This window comes from Phyllostomus discolor, chromosome 14 (genome assembly GCF_004126475.2).
Source record: "Phyllostomus discolor isolate MPI-MPIP mPhyDis1 chromosome 14, mPhyDis1.pri.v3, whole genome shotgun sequence".
Taxonomy (NCBI): domain Eukaryota; kingdom Metazoa; phylum Chordata; class Mammalia; order Chiroptera; family Phyllostomidae; genus Phyllostomus; species Phyllostomus discolor.
Window position 1 is genome coordinate 49,189,770 of NC_040916.2, and position 19,712 is coordinate 49,209,481.

Below are 19,712 nucleotides of genomic sequence, written 5' to 3' on the forward strand. Positions count from 1 at the left end.
TGTTCCAACCAAAAGACAAATGAAGACTGCATGGATTAAAAAATCAAGGCCCTTGCATATGCTGTCTACAAGCGACTTCAGATCGAAAGATACAGAATGAAAGTAAAGGTAGAAAAAGATATTTCATAAAAACGGTAACAAAACATAATAAAACTGGGTTAGCAATACTCATACCAGATAACATACATCTTTTTTTCCAACTTTGATTGTATTTGATTTTGTCTAAGACTTATTTCTTTAAAAAAAAAATGTTCATTTATTTTTAGAGAGATGGGGAAGGAGGGAGAAAGGGAGAGAAACATCAATGTGTGAGAGGAATGTTGATTGGTTGCCTCTCACACGCCCCCAACTGGGTAACTGACCTGCAACCCAGGCATGTGCCCTGACTGAGAATTGAACCAGCAACTTTTCAGTCTTCAGGATGGCACTCAGTCCACTGAGCCACACCAGCCAGGTACAGACAACATATACTTCAAAACAAAGGCTACAAGAAGAGACAAAGAAGGATGCAGCAACTCCACTTCTAGGTATTTGAAGAAACGCAAAACACTAACTCAAAAGGACATATACATCCACACGTTTATTTCAGCTTTATTTACAATAGCCGAGATATGGAAGCAACCAAAGTGGTACATATATGCAATTGATATGATTTTGCCATTAAACAAAGAATCAAGCCTTGACATCTACAACAACATGGATGGACCTAGAGGATATTGTGCTGAGTGAAATAAGCTAGACGGAGAAAGACAAATGCCATATGATTTCACTTACATGTGCAATCTAAAAAAACAAGCAGAAAAAAAAAAGACTCATAGATACAGAGAACATTTTGATAGTTACCAGATGGGAAAGTGGTTAAGGAGCTGGGTGAAGAAGGTGAAGGGATTAGAAATACAAATTGGCAGTTACAGAACAGTAACAGAGATGTAAAGTACAGCATAGGGAGTATAGTCAGCAATATTCTAGTAACCATGTATGGTACCAGGTGGGTACTAGATTTATTGGGGCATAAGTTATATAAATGTCTAATCACGGAGTTATACACCTAAAACTATAATATTGTATGCCAACTGTAAATTAGAAATAAATTATGCCCTGGCTAGTGTGGCTCAGTGGACTGAGCACTGGCTGCAAAGTGAAAGCGCACCTTTGGTTCCCGGTCAGGGCACACGCCTGGGGTGCTGGCCAGGCCTGCAGTTGGGGGCAGGTGAGGGGCAACTGATGGATGTTTCTCTCTGCCTCTCTTTCTCCCTCTCTTCTCCTCTCTCTAAAAACAAATAAGATCTTTAAAAAAATAAAAATAAAATTAAAAAGTTACTATGAGGGAGACAGTCTGTGAATATATAGTAGCTTTTTTTTTTTTTTCCTGGAAGAGCCACCTTCCTCCACTCCTAAACCTCAAGGATTCCTAATCAGACACAGAACCTCCATCTCTGACCCAACCCCTAGTCAGTTTAGCTAGACTGATGTTCTAGCATCAGACTCAAAGATAACAGCCTTACAGAATAACCTGTTCCCACTATTGGAAAGCTTGAATCCATTGAACGGATCCCTTTGAACACAGTCCTGCTTCTCTGATTGAACCCTGACTGATACACCTTCCAATATGGATAGTCAAGTCTTCATCTTTTCAGCAGCTCAAACTCACTTCCTCCTCTCGATCCTCACTGTTGCTTGTCATACAGTTCCCTTAGTTGATGTCATTCAGTGGCTTCACTATGCCCTTGTTCTAATTATTTTTTCTATGTATGTGTTAGGAGACCATACAAACACATGGAAAATCAGGCTCCTACTCTATCAGAAGAGTTACCAGGATCTGCACCTGCTCGGTCAACCTGATCTTTAGCAGCAAACAAGGCTGGGGAACTGGCATTCACCTTTGAAATACTAAACTCATATAATCGTATACCTCACCCTTTTTCATGAATGTGTAGTAGTATGTTGTATGGCTACTGCATCATTTATGTACAAAATCCATACTGAAGAATTCCGTCATTATTTTTGTAGTTTGCTGATTATGAATTCTTAATTTTTTCCAAATAATCGTAATCTACCCTATCAAGTTCTTTTCTTTCTCCTTAGCTTCTTCTATTGCACCATTTGTTATCATCTCTCTGCTTAGCCTGCTGTACAGCTGGTCTCTCGGGGCTTCTCTTCATTGCTAGTTGAATCTAGATTGGAAAGTACCAAGTAAAAACTGTCTTATTTGCAGATTACATCATTCTGTACATAGAAAATTGTGAGAAATCTCAAAATATCTACTAGAACTAAAAACAAGTTCAGTGAGGTCACAATTCAAGATTAATATACAAAAACCAATTGTGTTTCTCTATACTGGCAATGAAAAATCCAAAAACAAAATAAAGTAATTATTCAAAATAGGAAAGTAAAGTACTTAGCAACTTGATAAAAAGAAATGCAAGATGTACCCCAAAACTATAGAATATTACTGAGGGAAGTTGATCTATAAATTCAATGAAATTAATACCAAAATTTCAGCAGGGTTTTTGTAAACATTGACAATTGATACTAAAGTTTATAAGGAAATAAATAGAGCCTAGAATAGTCAAAATTACTATTTTTTATTTGATAAAGTTTTATTTTTCAAAATATGTACCTGGCCCTGGCTGGTGTGGCTGTGGGTTGGAGCTTCATCCCATACACCAAAAAGTAGGGGGTTCAATCCCTGATCGGGTGTGTATGGGAGGCAACCAAAGTTTCTCTCTCACATAAATGCTTCTCTCTCTGTACCTTCCTCTCTCAAATCAATAAACATATTTGTTAAAAGATTTTTAAAAATGTACAGCTGGTGCAATCTGTTGTTCATACATCTTCAGCAGCTCAGGCATCCCCACCTTCGATGTTTCTGGTATAAATTACTTGAGCTCTGTGCTTTGAAACTAACTAAGTTAGTCCTTTACTAAGGAGCCTGGCCAAGGAACCGCAGATCCTCAGTCTCTCAGAGACAACAGCTGGGGTTATAAGCTTATACTCGGGAACTTCCTTACAGAGTTTGTCATGTGTTGCTTTGTCAAACAAGACCAGGTTATTGAGCTTGTCCCAAACTTTTCCTTTGGACCCCTTGTTTTTTTTAGCCTTTCCCCCAGATTTGTTCACTGGGTCTTTGTCTTTCTTGGCATTCCTTCCAGCGCTTTTCTTGTTGTCCTTGGGCTGCAGAGCAAAACTCAGAGAAGCTGCTACCACTGCTGCCTCGGTAAGATGCAAAAGTGAAAGCCCTGGCTAGGGTAGCTCAGTGGATTGAGCGCGGACTGGGAACCAAAAGGTTGCCGGTTTGATCCCTAGTCAAGGCACATGCCTGGGTTGCAGGCCAGGTCCCCAGTGGGGGCCATGTGAAGCAACCACACATGGATGTTTCTCTCCCTCTCTTTCTCCCTCCCTTTCCCTCTTTCTAAAAATAAATAAATAAGATCTTTAAATAAAAAATTAAAATTAAAAAAGATGCAAAATGATGTGTTAAATAAGCAAATTTGGAGGTCTTCCTATTTGCAAAACATAATATGAACCTACATTAATCAAGACAGTGTTGAGAGTCCCGAAATAAACCCTTATATTTATGGCCAGTTGATCTTCAACACAGACTTTAATGGGGGAAAATAATCTTCAATAAACTACTGGGATATTGAATATGTACATACAAAAAGATGAATGCCGACACTTTCCTCATATCAGACATTCAAAGTGGATCATAAGACCTAAATGTAAAAAGTAAACTATAGTCATCCTTTAGGATTTGTGACTTATATTTAAAATATCTTTGTGGTAGTGATGGTTAGGGCTTGGATTAGAGAGAAAGATTGACTTGTTATTCAACTTATTTATGCATTCATTGGTTGACTGCTGTATATGACCTGACGAGGGATCGAACCTGCACTGCAGCCTCAGTGTATCAGGATGACGTTCTAACCGATTACCCAGACAGGGCTGTATTTTTAAAAAATTATTGATTGATTGATTTTAAAGAGAAAGGAAAGGGAAGAGAAACTTGTCTAGGGCTTATCCCCTGAACCTGTCCGCAAGGCCCCCTTTTTCTCTGACTCTCCAGTGAGCTACAGAACAGCAGCCCCACTTGGGCTCCCTTCTGTCACTGTGCCTTTCACTTCTCAGGGAGTTCATGCAGTCCAGCATGCCTTCTATAGGAAAGAAGAGGTGCTTCTTTCCTATAACGTTTCTAAAAAGCCAAAGCAGTCCTGCCTAGGTTCTCTCTGTTGCTTCTATCCTAAGCCCTTCCTTTATTTCACTGTCCCCAGCTGTAATAAATGTGAACTCTTTCCTGCAGAAGTCAAGAACTCACAGGCTATCAGAGGCAGACCTGCTCCAGGCCCAGTCCCCTTCTGGTAACAATACTAAGCTTGATCACTTGGTCAGTTTGGGCATCCCTCATTTTCCTCCAGTGTAATTAATAAGTTATCTTTGGATGGTTACTTTGAAATCCTGAAACCACCCCATTTTCCAAAAAAATTATCACGCAATTTTTTTTTGGAATTTTTATGTTTTTCTCTCATCCAAGGACATGCTTAGATTCTAGAGAGAGGGGAAAGGAGCAGGGAGAGAGGAGAGAAACATCTGTCAGTTGCCTGATTGGGGGATGTTTGTCATCTGAATCAATTCCTCAGTTAATAGCTGCAAACTATAAATTTAAATTTGATCTTTGTCTGCATTTGCTGTCTGTCATTCTTCTGTCACTCCTTAACACTCACCTTGCCCTCCTCTTTTTTTAGTCTCCTTGTAAACTTAGGAATCTAAGACACTTTTAAAAACGTGGTATTTAGCCCTGACCAGTGTGACTCAGTTGGTTGGACACTGTCCTGCAAAGCAGGGGGTTACTGGTTTGATTCTGGGTAGGTCAGGGTACGTGCCTGGCACTTGGGTTTGTCCTTGGTCTGGATGCATGCAAGAGGTGCAGATTGATATTTCTCTCCCTCCCTTCCCTTCTCTCAAAAAAGACAAAACAACAACAACAAAAACCCTGTTCTTCAAAACACCCCCTTTAAGAAAATGAAAAGACAATCAGGGTGAAAAGATATTTTCAACACCTATAGCTTGACAAAGGGCTTGTATGCAGAATAAAGCACCCACTCCTACAAATCAGTAAGAGACAACCCAAAAGAAACATGGGCGCGACTTGACACTTCACAAAAATGGATATCCAAATGGCTGATAAATGTATCAGAAGGTGCTCTCTGCCTTTTTGGTTACCAGGAAAATTAAAACCGGCGATAAGGAACTAAATTTTAAAATGTTGGCAAGATTATTAAACATCAACTGAAAGTTTCCCTACACTGGTGGTGGAATTGTAAATTGGTAAGGAAATTTAGAAAATGGCTTAGTGTTACCTACCAGATTTAAATATATCCAACCTGATGACCCAACAATTACACTCCATGGTAATGGGTGCACAGCCACATGCACAAGAATGTTAATTTTAGCAACTAATAGCCCCAAACTGAAAAGAATCCCAACGTCTATTATCAGTGTAATAAATCATCTGTGGTATTTTCATACAATTGACCATCGTGAAGCAAAGAAAACTCGAAGTACCTGGATGGAAGAACAGGGAAGAACTTCACAAACGACACCGAGCAAAAGTCGGATGCAAAAGAATATGTCCTCCTATTTATTTAAACATTGTGATAGATAGAGACAGTTCACAGGGTTAGATATCAGGAATGCTGAGCCTTTGGACCGGAATGAACGGACGTGTGGGAAGCTTCAGGAAAGCATCAACTTTCCTAGCCAGGTTTTATTTTTTCCTGAAGCTGAAAAGAGAAGAGACAGAGAGACCAAGAGCAGACCAAAAAAAAAAAAAAAAAAAAGGCAGTAAGAGGCAGGGAGAGCACCTCCAGTAACGGCGACGGCGACGTGAGAAGCAAGAAAACAACACTAAGGATCCAGCGTAGCGCGAGAGCCTGAAAGCTTGTAACTTCCGGCGTGGGCCCCGCCCCTTGACAACCACGAGTAAGCCGGACTGGTTCTCGTTAGGAAGAGGCGGGAATGAGGAGAGGTATCTCTAAAATCCAACGAATCGTTTATTCTCTGGGAAAAGATGTGTGAGTAGACCAATGAGGAGCAGAGGGTGCGGCCCCGCCTACTAGCCTGCCGAGCCAATCATCTGAGAGCAGCAAAAGAGCAGGCGGTGGCTTTGCGACCCAGCGGAGCAGTGCGGCATGGCGGGCGGGGCCCGGGAGGTGCTCACATTGCAGTTGGGACATTTTGCCGGTTTCGTGGGAGCGCACTGGTGGAACCAGCAGGTGAGGTCTCTGGGCCGCTACCCCAGTGGAGCCTTTCGGGGGTCCCCAGGCATTACTTCCGGCTTGCCCATCTTGCCACAGCTGCGTCCAGTCCTTCTGTACTTCCCCAGGATGCAGCGCTGCGCGAACCGGCCAATGCCAAATTGCCGCCGAGCGAGCTGTGCCCAGACGTCCTGTACCGGACTGGCCAGACGGTGCACGGCCAGGAGACTTACACGCCGAGACTCATCCTTATGGATCTGAAGGGTGAGGCGGTGGCCAGGGTCAGCCAATGCCCATTTCACGTGCGGAGTCTTTAGCATCCGTTCGCTTCAACGCCCTCCGACCATACTAGGCTTAAGGGCAGCGAGACATGTTGCCTAGGGAGAGCTAACCACAATATGCAAATACCCGAAGGACTTAAGAAGGCAAAACTTTATTCCGTCCACGAGCCATCTCTGGAACGGGCTGCTTGTCTTTGGAGACAGTGATACGGCACACCTTTAAGACCGCTGGATCTTTGCCCCAGGTCCCACAGCTAAGGAAAGGATGGAATCTAGATTCTCCTAGGCAAGGGTTTTTCCTAACTCATCTATATTCAGGAGAACGTGGAAGTGCCAAGTGCTGGAGGGACGGTGACAGCAGGGTAGGGGATCAGATGAAGACTAGCTGAAGGAAAGAACTAGGTTTTGATCTAACATCTCCTATTATTTTCGTGCAGGTAGTTTGAGCTCCCTAAAACAGGAAAGTGGACTCTACTGGAACAAACAGCTAGACGCTGCAATAGCATGGTATTTGCGGTTTGGAGGAGTGGGAGATACACAGGGGAGGGTGGAAAACAGAGGGAACCCAACTATATAATTAGTCTTCAATTTCTTTGAGGCAGGGAAAGCTCACCACACACACAGAGGAACTCCATCCCAAGAACCCTTATCTCCAGGATCTTCTGAGTGCAGAGGTGAGGGTCTCTGGCCTGAACTTTTTAATGCTAAATTATAAGAGAATGTTTATTTAGGAAGTTACAGGGGTAGAAGTGAGCCATAAGAAACAGGCTCAGGAAACAAGGTTAGAGAGGCAAAAGAAGGGCCCTTGGAGCTTAGGAAAGTACAGTAGGAAAGATTCGAGTGGTTGTGCTCTGCAGAGAGAACGATGGCGAGCTCATGCCCACCCTGAACTTGTAAACCCAGTGCTGTAAGCAGAGCGCTCCACTGGGGCAGAGGAAGCACTTCTCTTCCTAAGGTCTGACTACATGAGCAGGAAGGAGATTGTAGGGTGTGGCCAGCAAAATCAGGGAAGATAAATCTTTTGCCTTTAGGCTGCCTGAAACTAAATGTAGATTTGTCTCATCCCTCACAGGGGGCGCTTAGTGATGGTACTTGGAAGGTCAAAGCCATTCCCAATGGCAAAGGTGAGACTTGTCCAGATACTGCAGGATGGAGAAGTGGGCAGAGCAGGAACATTAAGAAAGGCACATTTCCTCCGCTTTTTCTTCAGGTCCTACACCACTCACCACTGCTACAACTCCAAAGCCACTTATCCCCACAGAAAGCATCAGAGTCTGGTCAGACTTCCTCAGAGTGCACCTCCATCCCCGGAGCATCTGTGTGATTCAGAAGTACAACCATGATGGGTACGGGCGGGGTGGGGCGCTGTGAGGGAAGAAAATGAATTCCCACCAATGTTGAAGAGGCTCTTGAGGACATCTTCCCTGCCCTCCCCGAAAAGAAGAGATCTGGCCAGGGGGAGCGGGTGGTGGAAGAGAGGGAATACTGTAATTCTGGGATTGTGTTTATGCATGATAGCGAAGCAGGTCTCCTGGAGGCTTTCGGCCAAGGAGAGAGTGTCCTGAAGGAGCCCAGGTACCTGGAAGAGCTGGACGACAGGCTGCACTTCTTCGTGGAGGAATGCGACTACCTGCAGGTAGCTGTGTGGCAGGGTGGACACTGAGGGAGAAACTCTTCTCATCCCACCATCCTTCATCACTCACCTTTCCCCAGGGCTTCCAGATCCTGTGTGACCTGCATGATGGCTTCTCTGGGGTAGGTGCGAAGGCCACAGAACTGCTACAAGATGAGTATTCAGGGCGAGGAATAATAACCTGGGGCCTGCTCCCTGGTCCCTACAGTCTCCAGGTAAATACAACTTACAAAAGCTTACGTGGCACGGCAGGAGAAATGAGATGACAGCCCAGTGAGAAGGTTCTTGAAACAAACCCCTTTTTCTTTCAGCAGGAGCCCCAGAAAAATATCTACCGTCTGTTAAACACAGCATTTGGTCTGGTGCACCTGTCTGCTCAGAGCTCTCTGGTCTGCCCCTTATCCCTGGGTGGGAGCCTGGGACTGCGGCCTGACCCGCCTGTCAACTTCCCTCACCTGCGTTATGATGTAAGGCTCGATACGATTGTTCTGACTGCTAGTGACGGGACGCTGTTACGGGCTCTGTTCTTAAAGCCTCAGCTATAAGTTACACTCAGCTATGGTGTGGCCTCTCGGATCACACTGTCCTGGGCATGTCCAAACACACAGTTTTGTCACAAAGCCCCCAGACCTCTCTGCCATCAGTATTCTGCGTCCAGTCTTTCCCAGCTGAAAGACCAAGTGCTCTTCTCCATACCCTCTTCACAGGCCTCTCTGCCCTTCCACTGCAGTGCCATCCTGGCTACAGCCCTGGACACAGTCACTGTTCCTTATCGCCTGCATTCCTCACCAGTCTCCATGGTTCAACTGGCTGACATGCTGACCTTCTCTGGGAGAAAGGTATGAAGCTTTGTGGGGAGCTGGGTCGGAACCGAGAAATAAGTTCTGTAACTTGATCTTGTTCTTACCTTGAAGGTGGTGACAGCAGGAGCAGCCATCCCCTTCCCTTTGGTTCCAAGCCAGTCCCTCCCTGATGCCCTGGCGCAGCTTGGAGGGACCACTCCCTGGACCCCACTGTCTGCGTGTGGGGACATGTGTGGAACGCGCTGCTTTGCCCAGTCAGTGGTGCTGCGGGGTCTGGACAGAGCATGTCACACCAGGTGAGGGCCGGTGGCCCTCAGAGCCCTTGTCGGACCTTTGTTTCATGTCCTCTTCTCCCCAGAGTCCCTGGACACTCTCATGGCACTGTCCCACTTTTCTTCCCTCTGTCCCACTTTAAAGAAAAAGGCTGAGCATCCCAGTTCAGGTGATGGCTTGAAGTCATAGGAATTCTTGGTTTCTTATTCACGCTGCCCCAGATTAACGGTGATTCTGGCTTTGTTCTGGCAGTCACCTCACCCCAGGGACACCGCTGCCCTCCTTGCTCCACGCGTGCACCACTGGGGAGGAAGTCTTGGCCCAGTATTTTCAACAGCAGCAGCCTAGAGTCAGGAGGTCAGTAAAAGGCTTGCTCCTGCTCTCCTCCCAGACCTCAGGCCTCCCTTGGCCCTTTGTCACTCAACTGCACTTCTCTCATCCCCAGTTCTTCCCACCTGCTGCTGACTCCCTGCAGAGTGCTCCCTCCTTATCCTCGCCTCTTCTCCTCGAGCCTCAGCCAGCAGGGTCTGATTCAGGATGACCCCCCAACTGGAGCAGGTATGTAGGAGGTAAAGAAAACCAAGATTTCAAACACGAGAGAGGTTTTGCTGTGTAGCTTCTGGGATAAAGGTACTCAGAAAGGTCACAAAAATCCCTTTATTCACTCTACAGTTCGAGAGAAGTGTTCTGGAGTACTGGTATACTAAGGGGACAGTGCACGAAACTTACTCAGTTTACTTTACAATCCAGTCGTAAAGACCCAGACTTTCCTATCTACAAAACAGAGTCTCCGAGTGGAACGACCCGATTACGGGTTTCCCTTTTCTGTCCCTCTGCAGCAGTGGAGAGCATCCCAGTGCTTGGGACCCTCAGCTCCTCTGCATCCTTGAATCAGACCCTGGGAGACTTGGCCAAGGAGCTCACCAAACTCGACCTGCGGCGCTGGGCCAGCTTCATGGACGCCGGAGTGGAACAGGGCGACCTAGAGGAGCTACTGCAGGACCTACACAGTCTGGCCCAGTGTTACCAGGGTGGCGACAGCCTCATGGACTAAAGTTCCAAGAAAAGGAAGGAACTAGTTTACAATAAAAAGTGCTCGATGCAGGAGCTCAGTGTCTGGGACTGGCTACAACATACGCACTCACTACATTTAGAAATGCTGTACCTTAGATCACAACGACAAAAAGCTTAAAAAGAGTAGAAAAGGAACTGAGCCCCACTCTCCCTCAATGCTATTTACAAAGTAATTTTAAAGACTTCATAACACACCTTGAGTAAGGCAGAGGCTGGCAAAGCCATGAAAACCCTCAACCTGCCTCTGTCCTTGTCCTCAGCCCCTGCTCCTCCAGCTCCGCAAAATGAGCTCAGGGGATGTACAAGCAAGGTACAGGCGCCCTCTTCCTCATCGGGGTGCCAGGGGGTGGCTCCTGTGCACAGGACACCCACGCTCTCCGAGTCTCATTCATCCAGCTCCTCCTCGGACAGAAGGTCTCCGTGGTCGGAGAGCTGGTCTGCGTTGCTGGTGCTGGTCGCATCATCCTCATCCTCGGAGCTGGCCTCGCAGGCGGTGTGGAAGAGCTGCATGAGTTCTCGAAAACGGTGGGAAACCTAGGAGGAGAGGTGGAGGGCTGTGTTCCTGTACCTGAGCCAGTAACTTTAACAATAAGCACGATATATATATTATGCCAAGTTGAACAATCTTATTTGTCCCACACAGTAAGCTTGTCAGGGCTACGTCCTCCTTATAGACAAGGAAACTCAGGGTAAGGGGCTGTCCAAAAACAAAGCTAGAATGGAAACTCTGGGGCTTCCACCTCAACATCCAATGCCCTTTCTCTTCTAGAACCACTACCAAACACCCTGGCAGGTCAGCCCTTCCTCAAGCCAGACCTTTACAACGACCCACTGATGTCCTCTCTTAGCTGGACAGCCTGTCTTCCTCTTGCCAGGCCTTCTCCTTTGTTCCTCTTGAGTCTGAAGCTTTGGCAGGGCCCCTCCCACTCACCTCAGTAGGGGTCTTATTTCCTAGTTGCTGGGAGATGTTGCGAAAAGTCTGGGGCTGTGCTCCTTTCTCCTGGCACATGGTGAGAATCACGCGGTCAGCTTCCCTGTAACCAGTATGTTGTGATTAGTCCCAAATCAGTAACACAGATATGGGCCATGTGCTTTTCAAACACACATCCTCATTCCCACCTACCTTGTCCACAGGACCACCTTTTCCCCAGTGGAGCTGACCTTACTGTTGTTCGCACACACTGTGACTTCTGCGGCCTTTGGCTGCTGCTCCCCCTCTGGACCCCTGCCATGCATTCCACTGTCTTTAGCTAAACCTCCTTTAGGGGCTTTGGGAGAAGTCTCTGGGGTATCAATTCCTGATGAAAATTCATGGGCAAGGGACTTCTTGTCTGATGCCTTCACCCCAGCTTTGCCTGAAGGTTGCCAGTTCTCCTGAGTATCTGGTTTCCCAGACACCTGTCTTCTCCCCAAATCTCTGGTCCTTGAGGAAACAGGACTCAGAAAGGGAGAAGGTTCGACAGTTCCAGGCCATTTCTGAGCTGCAGCATCGCAGACCAGCACGGAAGCCTCCGAGTCACCCACTGCCTCATGGTCCTTCCCCTCGTTCTGAAGCCTGAGGGGTGCTTCAGGGCGGGAGAGAACCTCGGTGCCAGCCTGCGTCATCCCAGTGGTGGCCGGTTCAGCTCCACTTCTGGAGGGAAGCTGAAGAGTCCGGTCTGGTGAGCAGGGCAGTTGGCTATCTAGGAGGAGCTGTGGTTCTGCAAGAGTCCGTTCTTGAGGGGACAGCAAAGTGCTCCCCGCTGCCAACCCTGCACAGGAGGAAAACAAAGACCTAAGGGTGCTAACAGGGCTGAGATGCACCCAAGGCGACAAATTACTGCCGGGTCGTGCTGGAGAGCTACTGTCACATAATTCTAATCCAAGAGTGTGGTGCAGGTTGGAGCTCAAGTCCCTTATATAAGAGGACTGAGGCCATGGGAGAGATAAGGCTGGACAGGAGAAGGGGTTCCTGTTGGTTTATTAGTAAGAAAGATGGTAGTCCATCCTTGAAAAGAATGTTATTTATACAGGTTCAAAGCCTGTGAGAATAAGACCGAAATCCATGGAGAAAGGCCTGGTGGGCAGCCTGCTCCCTCACCTGGAACAGACATCTCTCCTTTTCGGGTACTCCGGCCTGCCCTGCCCTGGGGGGCCTCCATGGTTTCTCGTTCCTCTGGGGCTTCCTCCTCCATCGCGTCCTTGCCCTGCCCAGCTTCCTTAGCACCGAGCATAGGACTGGCCTCTCGTTGGGGGCTGCCACCCCCAAAGTCATTCGGCTCCTTGCTCTTGTAGGATTTGCTGTCGCAAACCTGCAGAGATGGCATTGTGGGTCAAGGACCTCTTGATTTCCTGTGACTTAGGGGCCCACAAAAGGAAGAAGCCCCACTATAATGCTCAGCAAGTCAGTCAAGATGCATGCCTACTCCAAGGATTTAAAATGCCCAGAACAGAATACTGGATTCAACCATTCCTCTACCTAAGGACTGAATTTTTGAAGCCAACCAACCCTACCCAAGAGAATCAGTATCACCTTTAGCATCTTTTCCAGACAGAGGTTCATTTCATTAAAAAAAATAATAATCTAAGAAGAAAATATTTGAACTGGTTGATTTTTCCCCAACTCTGAAAGCTTTACCAACAGAATTCTCTTTAAAAAGCAAAATCCATGATATATCTTTATTTTTATTTTATCCTCACATAAGGACATCTTTCTTCATTGCTTTTAGAGAAAGAAGGGACAGAGGAAGGGAAAGAGAGAAACATCAATGTGAAGGAGGAACCTCGAGTGGTTGCCTCCTGTACACGCCCAGACCTGGGATCTGACTTGCGGTCTTGGTATGTGCCCTGACCAGGAACCGAACCCGCAACTCTTTGGTTACGGGATGATGCTCCTACCGACTGAGCCACACCAGCCAGGGCTATTTTTAAAAGATTGTATTTGTATTCTATGTGTGTGTGCAAGGTACACATCTGTGGTAGTGAACAATACCCTGACAGTAAGGCAACCTGGAGGCTGACCTAGAGAGGCAGCTCCGACTCCTTCAGCACCAGTTTCCCCCTCACCTTGCTGCTGCAGTGGCTACAGTTTCTCCTCTTGCTCTTCTTCAGTTTGGAGTCAGGACCCCCTTCGTGGCATGAACAGGCACAGTCCTTGACACCATCTGGCCACTCAGCTTCCTAGAAGATACCTGGGCTTGGTTAGCTGCCAAGCACTTTGGTACTAAGAGAGAAAGCTCGGACTACCCCTTGACCCTCCAGTCCCATCCTTTCTCTTTTTTTTAGAAAGAGGGTAAAGGGAAGAGGGAGGGGAGAGAGGGGAAGAGAGGGACAAAGGGAGGGAGAGAGGAAGAGAAAGTGAGAGATCGGTTGCCTTCTACAGGTACATCAACCAGGGATTGAACCCGCAACCTTTTGGTGAACGGGATAATGCTCTAACCAAGCCACCTGGCCAGGGCCTTTTCTCTTTTATTAAACACCATCCCTTCATATTGCCTGAGGAAATCAGCACCCAAGCTCAACTAAAGTCTATTCTGAATCCCCTAAACAATCCTTAAATGACCCCAAAAAATGACATGTCCTAGTTGCCCAGGTGTGTCAAGTAATATTTAAGTCAAATATAACCTGAGGCAAAGTCACTAGAGAGCTCCACTACGAGATATGTCTACTCACTCATCTGTCTCTGTTTCCGTCTCCCTGTGCCCTGATTTCTCTCCCCTTTCTCCCAATCCCCTTGACAAAAGACTCTGTACATATGGAAGGCTCATTCAATGATACTCTCTGTTTAATGGACACAAGACGTAAGTACCATTATTATCCCCATCGATGATGAAGAAACAAACAGATTAAATAAATTGCCCAAGGTCATTCAGCTATTACGCAGTTTTTCCCTAAGAAACAGTAAAAGGCATGGAGTACAGGGCCATGGATTAAAAATGCTACTTCCTGAAGTGCAGGAGAGAGCAATGAATACGAGCAGACTCTGGAGACAGATTACCTGGGTTCAGATCTTAGAGCTGCAACTTATTCAATATGAGACCCTAGCAATGGCCTCTCTCTGAACTTCAGTTTCCTCTTCTGTAAAATGCAAATAAGAGCAACCTCTTCATAGGATTATTGTGAGAATTAAATGAATGAATAGTCCATGTAAAATACTTTCAAGAGATGCTTGATATTTTGTAACACACCTAAGTTCTAACCATTACCATTATTATTAAAATGGGGAATCTTGCTTCTATTTCTTCACATGAACAGAAAATGTCAAGACTCAAGGACAAAAAAAACAGCTCTGAGCTAGAAAGAAAATGGGAAACGGATCCTTTGAAAGAGGCATTTGGGAGTGGCGCCTGTTCGGCAAGGGCGCAGCTCTGCCCGTGGGCTCTGCACCACACTAAGCCAGAGAAACTCTTAGGCAGAAACGTAAGGCTTGATTCATGAAAAATGGACAATCTCCAACAACCTGGTGTACCTTATCATGATTCTGGACCCCCATCTCCTTTCTTCTTTTGTTCTTTGAGGCTGTGGGTATCTTGGGAGGTTCCTCTTCTTCCTCTACATCAGGCAGTGCCACTTCTTCAAAGCCATCAAACTGGGGAGAAGACGGTGCCACTGAGGCTCTGGGCAGGTGCTCCCTCCTCTACGAGGCCTCCTCCCCTCATGACCCTACCGCAGCCTCAGGCCTGTACCTCGTACTCTTTCTCCTCAGTCCAATTGATCTCCTCAAAGTCACCCATCCGGCTGGCTGCTGGGCGCAGATGGTCAAAGAAGATGGAGAACTCATCCTGCAGATGGTCATGGCCCTTGAGGAGATGCCACATCTGTGTCTTGAGCTACAAAGAGTTGTGGAGGGAAAGGTGAAGTCTACAGAGCCTCTCTAGGTCAAATTCCAAACCAATCTCATACACTTCCAAGTTCTACTCCCCAGTCAACTGGGAGAAACACAGAAGATTCTCCTTGAGAGCTAAGAATTCTTTTTTTTTTTTAAGATTTTATTTATTTTTAAAGAGAAAGGAAAGAGGGAGAAAGACAGGGAAAGAAACATCAATGTGCAAGAGAAACATCTATCAGTTGCCTCTTGCATGTCCTGAACCAGGGACCTGGCCTGTAATCCAGGTGTGTGCCCAGACCAGGAATCGAACTGGTGACCCTTCAGTTTGCAGAACAATGCCCAACACACTGAGGCACACCAGTCAGGGCTGATAGCTAAAAATTCTCTCTTGTTTTTAAAATTTTTATTTATTTACTTTTAGAGAGAGGGGATAGAAGGGAGAAGGAGGGGGAGAGAAACATCAATGTGTGGTTGCCTCTCACATGCCCCGCACTGGGAACCTGGCCCACAACCCAGGCATGTGCCCTGACAGGGAATCCAACTGACAACCTTTTGGTTTGCAGTGTGGCACTCAATCCACCGAACCACACCAGCCAGAGCTGACAGCTAAGAATTCTTTAACTTCCTCTCCTTCCTTTCTTGCCTACACAGGAGGAGTATTAACAATAGTTCTGGCCCTGATGGATATGGTTCAGATGGTTGGAGGGCTGTCCCATAAAGCAAAATGTGGTGGGTTCCATTCCTAGCCAGGACACATGTCTAGGTTGTAGGTTTGGACCCTGGTCAGGGCACATACAAGAGGCAACTGATCAATGTTTCTCACATCGATGTTTCTCTCCTTCTTTCTCTTCTTCCCTATCCCTTTCTGTAAAAATCAATAAGCATGGCCTCGAGTAAGGATAATGAATGAATTAATTAACAATTAATTAATGTAAGATGTAAAAAAAATAGCCTTTTGGTTGGGTGTCATCCCACAAAGTGAAAGGTCACCAGTGTGACTCCCGTTCAGGGCACATGCCTGGGTTGCCCCCTTTGGTCCCTAGCTGAGATGCAGAAGGCAACTAATCCACATTTCTCGCTCTCTCTCCCTCCTTTCTCCTCTACAAATAAACTAATTAAATCTTTAAAACAAACAAACAAAGCAGTAAGTTTTGATTCCTAGGAACAACACTCTCTAACCTGCCATACTGATTTCTAGCTTAACCCAAGCATAGCAAGGAGCCAAGCTTCTCCCAAGACCCATCACCCTCTTCCTTGAAATGTTCCCTTCCAGGGCACAGATGGCATTCCTAAGCCTGTAAAGATCAGTCAGGATATGGGTTCAGGTGGCAACCACTCCCTACTCCAGCATTTTATGCTTTAGCCAAGCCCCCCCAGGAAGTGCAAGCTCCCTCAGAAGCAAAAGGATATAGACCAGACTAGGCAAAGGGAGAAGGGAAGGAGGGCCTAAGGCCCAGATGACAAAGGAAAAGAAGCAGAACAGGAAAAAGTACCTCAGTGATCTCCTGGGGCAGGCAGTCTGCGCAGCTTTGGAGGACCTTGATAATTTTCTGGTGGTGTGAGGGGTTCTCTGCAAAGCAAATCTCCAGCTGCCGGAGAAACTTGCGACTCTTCTCAAAAGCCTGCTGCTCCTCAAACTACCAGAGTGAAAAGAGGGCAAAAGAGGAGTCACATATACAGCTAATGCAGGACCTGAACATAAGAACAAAGGAACAAAATGGGCTGGGGGCACAGGGAGATGACAGGGCTCTAGTTTACAACCATGTGATCAAATGTAAGCATTTATCCACCTCCGGTTTCTGGGGACTACTAATTTGAGATAACTAAGATATGAATCGAAGATTCAAGAGATGTGCATATCTCAATAAACAATTCAAAAGTCGTTTATTATTTCATGATTGTGAAACCAGACACTCAAAGTGATGCAGCATTCAGTTTACAAAGGATTTTCACATAAACATTCATCTGATCCTCAAAATAATACAGGAAGATCTGCACGATGTGCACAATCATTCCGTTACCATTTAACTGCCTTAAGACTATCGGAACAATCTCGTCATACCCTTTATTCCTGTGTTTTCAGTCATGACAAAGACCCCAGAACTACTGGGATAACCCTCATATTCAGACACTTACTCTCCAACATTTCAAATGTCACCTTACCATAGTGGCCCTCCCAACCCACCATGTACAAAATTGCAACACTCCACCCGTCACCCATTTACCTACTACTCTCTATTTCTGCTTCCTACTTTACTTTTCTACAGAGCATTATCACTATAAAGCATTATATACTATATACTATTTATACCTATCTTATAATTTTTATAAGGGAGGGATAAAATAGAATTACAGTTGTTCATATAGAACATAATATAGTAATTAATAAATAATATAATAGTAAACTGTTTTGTGTACTTACAATTGTACACCCACTTTTGCCACACCCTGTATATACATTTTACAGTCTATCATCTGACTTTCCCAATGAGAAGATAAACTTCATGAGGGCAAGATTTTTAAAAAAATCTTCTATTTTAAATTTTATTTATTTTTTAGAGAGGGGAAGGGAGGAAGGGGGGAGAGAAACACTGATGTGAGAGAGAAGCATCGACTGGCTCCCGCTTGTACACGCCCCAACCAGGGCTGAACCTGCAGTCCAGGTATGGTGCCCAGCCAATCGAGCCACACTGGCCAGGGAAAGGGCAAAGATTTTAATCTTTTATAACTATTATATTCCTAGTGCCTAGGACTTTGCCTGACACACAGTAGGCATTCATTAAATACTTGATCAAGGAATGTCCGTTTCACAACAATGAGGAGTAAAGGGCGTATCATTTAACAGGTCTTCACGGCAAGTGCATAAAGTCCCCCATTCCCCATGTAAAGAAAATTGGAGGATGAAGTTGGAAGATCATCCTTTGAAAAGAAGGAGGCGAGGAGAAAGCCATCTAACTGGAAGCAGTCGGGAGGCTGGGAAAGTGTTACTCGACTCCATTCAAACAGTTTCACCCTGACCCGGGAATCCCAATGTGCTGTCTTTGCCCATCTACTCACTAATCCACAGGCCAGAGCTTGCTCAGGCAACAGGAAAGCAGCAAAGTCCTTCAAGAGCTGAGGCCAGTCTTGGAGTAGAATTCGCAGGCTTTTGTAGAGATCCACAGCCGTCTGCCTCTGAGTACTTGACTCGAATTCATAGATAACCTGAAGGAAGTCCTCATACTTGCCAGGAATATGCTGCAGGGCTTCTCGTACCTGTACAGGGAGACTTTCAATCACCAGTGCCCTTTCTTTGAGTTGCCACAAAACAACAGCAGCACCAAGCGATGAGGGTTCATAATTAGAGAGCTCTAAGAACTGTCCCTCCTCTGATAGGCTCTAAGGCCTGACTGTTAATGGAAGACAAGGAGAAAGGCACAGCTCATTTTCTGGTAGTGGACAACTGAAGAGCCTTCATTCCCCCTCCATAAAACCAGGTAAACTTGGCTCTAGCTCATGGCCCTAACCCGTCTTTTCTGATCTCAGCTCTATATTGACATAGATAAGTATTCCATACATATACTTCAGCATGGTATCATCTGAGGATAAACAATACAAAAACTGGGATTGTTAGTAAAATATTAGGAGACAAGAAAAATCCATGACTATCACTGCTAGCACTCTACTTTGCTTAGAGAATAAAGGAACCAGGTGGTTAGAAAAAGAATGAGGTGGCTACCCAGGACAACTCAGGGAACAGGTTGGTTCACACTGGTTCATGTCTACGGAGATCAAGGTGCTTCTCTGAGACCCACTCTCTGGCAGTGTACCAAAGGTCTTTCTTCACAAGGCAAGGGCACAGTAAAGGTCCTTATTTTAGCCTACTCAGCGAAGTCACAACCTCTTATTGACGACGGATGGTGGTATCATCTCTCCCCACTTTCTGGGCAACAGAAGAGCAATGCTAAGGTACTACTAATAAACCTGTTTATGAGACTGAATTCTGTCCCCTTGTGGTTCTCTCACACAGAGCAAAGGCAGAGATTTTAGAGAGAGGGGAAGGGAGAGAGGAAGAGAGAAACACTGATGTGTGATGTGGACCTGGCACACAACTCAGGCATGTGCCCTGCCCTGACTGGGAATTGAACCAGCAACCTTTTGGTTGGCAAGCCAGTGCTCAACCCACTGAGCCACACCAGCCAGGGCCAGACTTCATTTTAAGAATACCTCCCTTATAGGAGAAGTAGCCTCATTCAGATGGAATAACAGTAACAGGAAACAGCATTTGCCTACCCTGGTCAGATAAGCCTGAGCAAAGGCCAAATCCTTCTGCTCCCTGAGTGGATCCCTCTCGAGAATGTTCTCATCATACAGCAACAGCAGCTTGGAGGTGTCCTTGCTGGCCCGGGCTCGACTGCCCCGCTTGTTCCGAGCTCGATGATTACTCCGGCCTTTTCCAGTAGCTTTGATGCTCTCTCCTGAGAGTACATGTGAAAAAGACTGTTTCTTCCTCTCTGCAACCCCTGCTGTTCCCATCCGACTGCATGCACCCACCCCTTCCAGACCTTTGCAACGGTATGGAACCGCGCAGGAGAAAAGCTTCTGGGA

At 46.0% G+C, this 19,712-nt stretch overlaps 2 protein-coding genes and 1 pseudogene across 9 annotated transcripts in view; 1 reads left to right on the forward strand and 2 right to left on the reverse strand.

The window, feature by feature from the left end:
* Positions 1-2,746: 2,746 nt before the first annotated feature.
* On the reverse strand, positions 2,747-4,405 carry LOC114489086 (annotated as a pseudogene).
* A 1,475-nt stretch (positions 4,406-5,880) lies between these two features.
* Positions 5,881-10,351, forward strand: MSTO1 (misato mitochondrial distribution and morphology regulator 1). Of its 3 annotated transcripts, none has more exons than XM_028502977.2 (14): positions 5,881-6,272; positions 6,383-6,518; positions 6,973-7,042; positions 7,134-7,209; positions 7,608-7,659; positions 7,746-7,881; positions 8,054-8,171; positions 8,249-8,383; positions 8,480-8,635; positions 8,876-9,007; positions 9,083-9,267; positions 9,497-9,601; positions 9,690-9,802; positions 10,084-10,351. In XM_028502977.2, exons 1-14 carry the CDS (start codon positions 6,189-6,191, stop codon positions 10,296-10,298), a joined length of 1,713 nt encoding a protein of 570 aa, XP_028358778.1. In that variant the 5' UTR covers positions 5,881-6,188; the 3' UTR covers positions 10,299-10,351. The 3 variants fall into 3 exon arrangements, with proteins under 3 accessions (XP_028358778.1, XP_028358779.1, XP_035871858.1); XM_028502978.2 differs by having other exon boundaries at positions 8,483-8,635; XM_036015965.1 differs by having other exon boundaries at positions 6,130-6,518; positions 7,138-7,209.
* GON4L (gon-4 like) overlaps positions 9,879-19,712 on the reverse strand; it is an 85,893-nt gene continuing 76,059 nt past the window's right edge. For 3 of the 6 annotated variants that reach the window (XM_036015961.1, XM_036015963.1, XM_036015964.1), the window contains exons 23-32: positions 19,398-19,582; positions 18,183-18,380; positions 16,619-16,762; positions 14,983-15,126; positions 14,766-14,885; positions 13,364-13,477; positions 12,399-12,609; positions 11,442-12,069; positions 11,250-11,352; positions 10,703-10,852 (exon numbers count right to left, since the gene is read on the reverse strand). In XM_036015961.1, coding sequence (XP_035871854.1) covers positions 10,703-10,852; positions 11,250-11,352; positions 11,442-12,069; positions 12,399-12,609; positions 13,364-13,477; positions 14,766-14,885; positions 14,983-15,126; positions 16,619-16,762; positions 18,183-18,380; positions 19,398-19,582 — 1,997 coding nt within the window. Of the gene's footprint in view, positions 10,853-11,249; positions 11,353-11,441; positions 12,070-12,398; positions 12,610-13,363; positions 13,478-14,765; positions 14,886-14,982; positions 15,127-16,618; positions 16,763-18,182; positions 18,381-19,397; positions 19,583-19,712 lie in introns of all 6 variants that reach the window. The other 3 variants (XM_028502973.2, XM_028502972.2, XM_036015962.1) reach the window with 2 other exon arrangements.

Bases quoted from the DNA above. Each gene is read 5' to 3' on its own strand.
- MSTO1 (XM_028502977.2), top strand. From the start codon at position 6,189: ATGGCGGGCGGGGCCCGGGAGGTGCTCACATTGCAGTTGGGACATTTT. The intron at 7,882-8,053 runs GTACGGGCGGGG...TATGCATGATAG, and splicing joins CAGAAGTACAACCATGATGG to CGAAGCAGGTCTCCTGGAGG. The intron at 9,803-10,083 runs GTATGTAGGAGG...GTCCCTCTGCAG, and splicing joins TGACCCCCCAACTGGAGCAG to CAGTGGAGAGCATCCCAGTG.